This window comes from Athene noctua, chromosome Z, assembly GCF_965140245.1.
Source record: "Athene noctua chromosome Z, bAthNoc1.hap1.1, whole genome shotgun sequence".
Classification (NCBI taxonomy): domain Eukaryota; kingdom Metazoa; phylum Chordata; class Aves; order Strigiformes; family Strigidae; genus Athene; species Athene noctua.
In genome coordinates, this window is record NC_134077.1 from 10,422,266 (window position 1) to 10,429,022 (window position 6,757).

General features: G+C 46.8%; 1 protein-coding gene across 2 annotated transcripts; it reads left to right on the forward strand.

Annotated features, from left to right (window-relative positions):
• Nucleotides 1-2: 2 nt before the first annotated feature.
• Nucleotides 3-6,561, forward strand: NUDT2 (nudix hydrolase 2). Of its 2 annotated transcripts, none has more exons than XM_074931798.1 (3): nt 3-117; nt 1,477-1,634; nt 5,608-6,561. In XM_074931798.1, exons 2-3 carry the CDS (start codon nt 1,502-1,504, stop codon nt 5,919-5,921), a joined length of 447 nt encoding a protein of 148 aa, XP_074787899.1. In that variant the 5' UTR covers nt 3-117; nt 1,477-1,501; the 3' UTR covers nt 5,922-6,561. The 2 variants fall into 2 exon arrangements, with proteins under 2 accessions (XP_074787899.1, XP_074787898.1); XM_074931797.1 differs by lacking the exon at nt 3-117 and adding an exon at nt 130-853.
• Nucleotides 6,562-6,757: the final 196 nt, after the last annotated feature.

Consider the following 6,757-nt stretch of genomic DNA (forward strand, 5'->3'; position numbering starts at 1 on the left):
GAGGGAGGACGGAACGCCAGGAGAGGGGCTACAGCCCGCGCTTGTGCCGCTGTGATTGGCTGAGGCTGTCTTCAGTCGTGCGCCGCGCCCCGCCTACTCCCCGGTCCGGAAGCGAAGGTGAGGGCGGGGGGCGAGGGCGGCTGCGCTGGGGGTGACCTGGGCTCCGCGCCGCCCTGCCCGGCTCCGCCAGTGTCCCGGCGTGCGTCGGGGCTGTCCCGCTGCCGCGGCAACGCCCGGAGGGGCTCCAGGCCTGGTCCCCCGCCTCAGCCCGCTGCCGGAGGGGGCCTGTCCGCTGGGAGCGGCCCGGGGGGCACGCTCTGCGGCGGGAGGGGAGCGGGGACCTGAGGTGCCGGGCAGCGGCGGGGGCGAGGGCCCGGGGCCGCTGGCCTGGCGACCCTCGGTGACGTTTGGCCTTCCAGGCTCTTGGCTTTTGAGCGCGGCGTTTCCAGGCGCGTACGGGAGGTGGTGCTGGTCTGCTGCCTTGGGCGGGCTCTTGGCCCCGAATCAGCCGGGTTTGGTCCCTGCGCTGCCCCGGGGCCTTGTTGGCTGGCGGGAGGCGTTATCTTGGGCATGGCTGATCAGAGAATAATTGAGGCAGTTGAAGAGGGATTAACCGAGAGAGCTGAACACTCTGCTGGGGCTTGGTTGATGGTGAAGGACTCTGCTGTGGTTTCCCGGTTTGGAAACTGGAGGTGTCACAATCTCTTAATGGGCATCCAGGGGAAGAACAGTGTTGTGTAAATTTAATACTTAATGAAATGCGCAGCTCTGTCAAAACGCAAAGCTTTGGCTGGAACTGGGAGCTGCTGTATTCTTTAACGTGGATTTCTCATCTCCATTTGTCACTTAAGAGGTGTGTTCCTTTCTGTTTATGTCAAATTATTGCTTAACATGTATGCCAAGAAGCTTTTAGTTTTGTATCACAGCCTCGTGTCTAGTCCAGAGAAGCAGAGAGCCCGTCCTTTGCCATTCATTTTCTTGGCTCTGCCACTGCCGTCTTGAGGAGTTCTCTGCTGCAGGGAGTCTGTCCTGGGCAATTATTTCTGTATGTCACTTCCAGCAATGTTGAGGTATTATCTTTGCACAGAGCCTTTGGATTTTTGCAGGGGAAACACTTCAGAGTGTTAATCAGTGGGTTTCCTTTTGCTTTTTTTTTTTTTTTTTTTTTTTTATCCCCTCCCTACAGTGTTGTTTGTAATAGCAGCAAAGAAATGTCATGCAAGTCATAGTTCATGCTTCTTGATAACTTTTTTTTTTAAATTATATAGGTTCCCATTTCCTTGTTTTAAAAAGAAAGGACTCAGTTTTTTACAATTCAAAGATAGTTAATAAGATTCAGTTTAATTGTGTTGTAACCACAAAGGAATGGACGACTTCTAGCACGGGCTGAGATATGTTTGCTGGCTAAATACAACTAGTCTGTTTGACCTTCCTGTTGTATGTTGTTCCTACTTGATCCTCTGTGCTTTTCCACAGCTCCCCGTGCAGTTAACAGAGGGGCATGGCTGTGAGAGCCTGTGGCTTGATCATCTACAGGAGGCTGCAGTCAGCACCATCTTCTAAGGTCGCTGATGGTATTGAATACCTCCTCCTTCAGACATCCTACGGGACCCATCACTGGACCCCACCAAAAGGTGATGTTTGTTCTGATAACACACTTGAAGGTCGTTTGTGTCAGGAGTGAGTGAGATTACAGACTGAACTTTGCCTTAACACTGCTAAGGTCAGTTTTGAGGGCCAGTTAATCAGTTGACAGTAACCACTGATCATGCTGTTTGTGCAGCTGAGTGGGGAGTTTTGTGGCTGAAATTCTTTGCAAGTTGTGACTGTATAAGCTATTGGGCACAACTGATTGGAGTTGGGGAGGGGGTGTCACACAATCGTGCTCCTCAGATATCTGATGTTTCTGGCAGACATTGAGCAGACAACTGAAATCAGGTAGCTAGAGGAATTTTTACCTTCTCACTGAGGTTCAGCCCTCTGCCAGATATCTCTGTTGCCAGTGCATGGTTGTTTGGCCCATATACAATCGGCGGGGTCACAATTTGCAGTGCAACATTAGTAAGCAAACTGAAATCGATGATTATTTACTTTAAAATACTTTTCTTAGAAGATGCAGGAGTTTCTTTAAGTTCAGGAAATTGTTAATGAAGAGCACATACCTAATGCAGCAGGGTTGAGAGGGACAACTAGGAGAAGTAGTCTTATCAGCCATCTTCACCTAAACCATCCTTGCTCATCAGTGAGGCCCCAAAGGAGAAGACAAGCCCAGTGCCCCAAGACATATCACAACACTTTGCCTGTAAAGTCACATGGCAGAGCCAGTGTTTGGTAGTACATAGTCACAGTGTTGGTACTGGGAAAAGTGCAACCTGAAGAAATACTTCAGATTCCTTGTAGATCTTCTTATATGCTGTTGCTTGCTCTCTGAGACTTCTTCCTGCTAGTTTTAACTTCTTGTTTTGTAAAATGCAGTGCTCCTAATGCTCCTAAAGCATAGTGCAGAAGCAGTTTGTAAACAGGAAATTGCAATTGGAAAAAAAAAGCTTGTAACAGAATCAACTGTGCTGTCCTATTAAGGGAAAGAACAAAACTTTCCAAACCTCCCCCTTTGTCCACTTTACCAAAAGCCTAAGGGAATAGCATTTGTAGCCTACTGGAAGGCTAGAAAACATGTGCTGGGACACGATTGGTTGTGAGAGGAGCAATCCATGTGGAAAGGTTCACTGGGAGCACAGTAATTCTGGATGAGTGATTGAAATGACTTGTAGGTATTTTGTTAGGGAATGAAATGACTTGTAGGCATACATCTCATGCACTCAAAATCATAGAATCATCGAATGGTTTGGGTTGAGTGGGACCGTGAAAGGTGTTGCGGTCCAAGCCCCGCGGCCACGAGCAGGGCCGTCTTGGTCTGGCTCAGGTCTCTGGGAGCCCCGTCCAAGGTGACGGTGAAAGTTTGCCGCTGTGGGGCAGCTCCTGGCTCTCGGGGCAAGCTGCTGCAGCGTTTGAGGAGCAGGCTGGTGGTAGAAGACGTCTTGCTGCTTGTATCTGGTGTGAATCTGGGCTCTGTGAGTTGCAAACCATCAGCCCTGGTCCTGTTGGCAGAGGCCCCGTGGCAAAGCCTGTGCCTGTCTTTTTTCCAAGCCCCCTTTAAGTACTGGAAGGCCCCTAGAAGGCCTCCCTAGAGCCTTCTCTTCTCCAGGCTGAACAACCCCAACTCTCTCAGCCTGTCCTCACAGGGGAGGTGCTCCAGCCCCCTGGTCATCTTCATGGCCTCCTCTGGACCTGCTCGAGCAGGTCCATGTCCTCCTTATGCTGGGGACCCCAGAGCTGGACACAGCACTGCAGGTGGGGTCTCACCAGAGCAGAGAAGAGGGACAGAATCCCCTCCTTCACCATATTTTTTAAGGTTTTATAGATCAAAAGCCACAATCTGATGGCAGCCTTTAATAGTAGCTTGGCGCAGGTTTGCGGGCAATAAACGAAGGGGAGCTATATATTCTCTGTGATATGAGTGGCCTTCAAAGGCAGCCTCAGGTGTGATGCAGTAACATATCTTGTATATGATGCAGACATAGATTTAATGTGGCAGGAGCCAGAACGAGAAGTTGTAATCATCTCTTCAAGAGCACGCAAAAGGCAATTTGTAGCTACAGCTATACATTGATATTTCAGGAGTTCCCTAAACAGCTGCAACCCTTATGGGATCAAACTGGACTTGCTTGGATCTCCCCACCTGAGCTTCATTAGCCTTATTTCTAGAAGTGTGACTTTGCAGTAGCCGAGGCTGATGGTAAGGAGTTGCTGGGTTCATTTTCCTCCTCAGCATATTGGGATTGTATTTGTTTAAACAGCTGGGAGGATCTGGAAGCTGTGGTGTGAGGTGCTGCTGCTATCAGTCCTCTTTCTGCCCAGTAGATAGACTGTACTGCACGAAGTTGGAAACTTACTGAGTTGAGACTTGAGGTTATCAACAGCAGGGTGAGGTGGTTGCCTTTCGCTGTGCTGGAGGGCAGGAGGTTGCACTAGTGCCATTTGTGTTGAAATAGAATCTCAGCCCTCCAGCTTTATTGCTACCTCAACTCATTGCGCATTTGGTGACTATGATCATGACTACCATAAAAATCAGTGATTACTTACTGTTTGTGGATGTTCTGTGGGCATTTGCTGCGGCTACCGTAAAAGTAATCCAGCTGTGAAAGGCCAAGTGGATTCTGTTTCTCAGCTGTTAGTAATAAGTCTCAGATATGGAAATATATACTTTGTCAAAAAGGAGACAGCTTGACTTGCAGTGCTGAGATTCAGGGGAGAAATACGTTTACTTAAAGCCTCATGTATTTGATGTCAAATATCTGAGATGTCAAGTGCAAATCAGATGCTGTTTTCTGCACAGTTGCTGCTTGAAAGAGAAATGTATTTTACATTTGAGATGATGTCATGTTGTAAGAGGTGTTTAAGTTTATCATACGCAGACAAAGAAATGAATGAGACCTGTTGGGAAAGCCCACAAACCCCAGTTCTAATACTAAAGGGTGGCTTTGGGTACCTGGACCCTGTGGAAAGATTCACCTCTGTCATGAAATTACAGCTGTTTGCAGCCAGCTGCATAGAAAATAGAGTACACCAGGGGCAAGATAAAGCATAACATTTTTTCCGCCCTCTTGAAACCTCCCAACTCCTGCTATGTTGCTTTTTTGAGGTCTTGCTTGGCTTGTTCTATTTATGTTCTGGTCTGGAGCTTTCATGAGAAAACCAAATATGACATTTCTCAACAAAAGTACAAACAGCTGGGGATATGTTATATTTATCCATTGTTTGTAATGGCACCTCTCATTCTGAGCAATGTAAGATAAATGACGTGTCCTAGCAGAACAACGCAGCTGGTGAAAGGACTGGCTTTGAGACTTGCTGTGTTTCAGATGGGAGTATGGGAGAGAAACAAATTACCTTTAACCACCTAACTGAAAGCCACCTTTTATATGGCTTTTGTTGGTGCCTGGTCCTGTTGTTTCTGGGCTGTTAGCACGAGCAGAAGTTTTGCAGAATTGAGCCTTAAACTTCTGTGGGAGGGAGGGGATGAGAGAGGACTAAGAGTCTTGCAGATGATCAGTCTCCCCTCTAACTGGGTAAAGGAAAGGCATTCATGAGGCGCTCAGTCCTCGGTATGATCTAAGGTGGAACATCCCTGGAAACGTTCAAGGCCAGGTTGGAAGGGGCTCTGAGCAACCTGATCTAGTTGAAGATGCCCCTGCCCATTGCAAGGGGCTTCGACCAGATGTTTTTTGGAGATCCCTTCCAACCCGAACGTCTGTGATTATGGGTGCAGAGTGCTGCAGAAGAGGAGAGGAGCACCAGAAGAACAGATGTCTAGTGTTGACAGGCTACTGGGATTTTCAGAATATGTGGTATAAACAGTGATCCTAAAAGCCATGAGACAAAGACAAATCAAGACATAAGAGTTGGGAAAGCAATCTCTGTTCTCAAATTTTCGTTTGATTCTGTATCAGCTAGTGTACTCTGACTTCCCATGTTTCCTAGTTGTCAGCTTAATAAATAAAATCTGAGTTTCCTTCTCAGAGACTTACTTTTTCGCCTTCTTGACAGGCCATGTGGATCCAGGAGAGGACGACCTGCAGACAGCCTTCCGGGAAACGCAGGAAGAGGCTGGTCTTCAGGCCAGTCAGCTCACCCTTGTAGAGGGGTACAAGAAAGAGCTGCACTATCCTGTCCGTGGCAAACCCAAGACCGTCATTTACTGGCTGGCAGAAATGAAGGACTGTAACACAGAAATCAAGCTCTCGGAGGAGCACCAAGCTTTCCAATGGCTGAAGCTGGAGGATGCTTGCAGATTTGCAGAATATGAAGACATGCAAGCTACGCTAAAAGAAGCGCATCAGTTTCTCTGCTCCAAAGTATAAAAGCTTTTGTGAAGGATAAGCAGGCTTTTTGAAAAAGCACATACTGGTTTTTTTGCTTTGGTTTGTTTTTTTATTAACTAGGAGAACTGCATGGCTGCAGAAATGTAGATTTCTTTTTTAAACCTACAAATTCAGTGAAGAGCTTTTAAAGAGCTTGTCCTTTTGTCTCCCCTACCTAACACAAAAAAGCGTGGTCTGATTGAACCATAAGCCAGAGATGTCTGAATTGAAACCCAGAGCTAACAAAGACTTCCTTTGTCCCTGTATCCTTTTCTTTTTCCTTTTTTTTTCTTGCCCCTGAAGTGCTGAACGGGTCCCTTTGAAAAATCAAACACTTTATTTCTTGACTTGCTGATGTAGAACTACAGAGTTGAGAAAATGAGCATATGGAGACTTTTAATAACAAAATGTTTACTGCAGGAGTTTCACCTTGCATTTCAAATGGGGAAGCAGTAGTTCTGTTCCCAGCTCCTCCACTGATATTCTGTGATAACTTGTCAAATCATTTCAAGTCTTGTTTGTTTGTATCATTAATTTATGTACATCACTAATGTACTGTTATGAAAACATTTTCCATCCAAAGAGTCTTAGTAAACAGTTGATGTGCAGTATTTCAATGGTAAACTTGAAGTTCTTTTGCCTCTTTATTTTCCTTTTTGCTCTTTATCAGACACCTTAGCCATGTATTATTCAGGGAGTTGGGAAAGGGAAATCATTCTGCCTAATACAGCATTTTCTGCACAGAATATCTAAACTGATGTGCAATCTTGCATCTGTTGGATAGCAGCTGTGTTTGGCTGCAGCCTGCACACATGTGTGGGCAGCAGGGCCCCGTG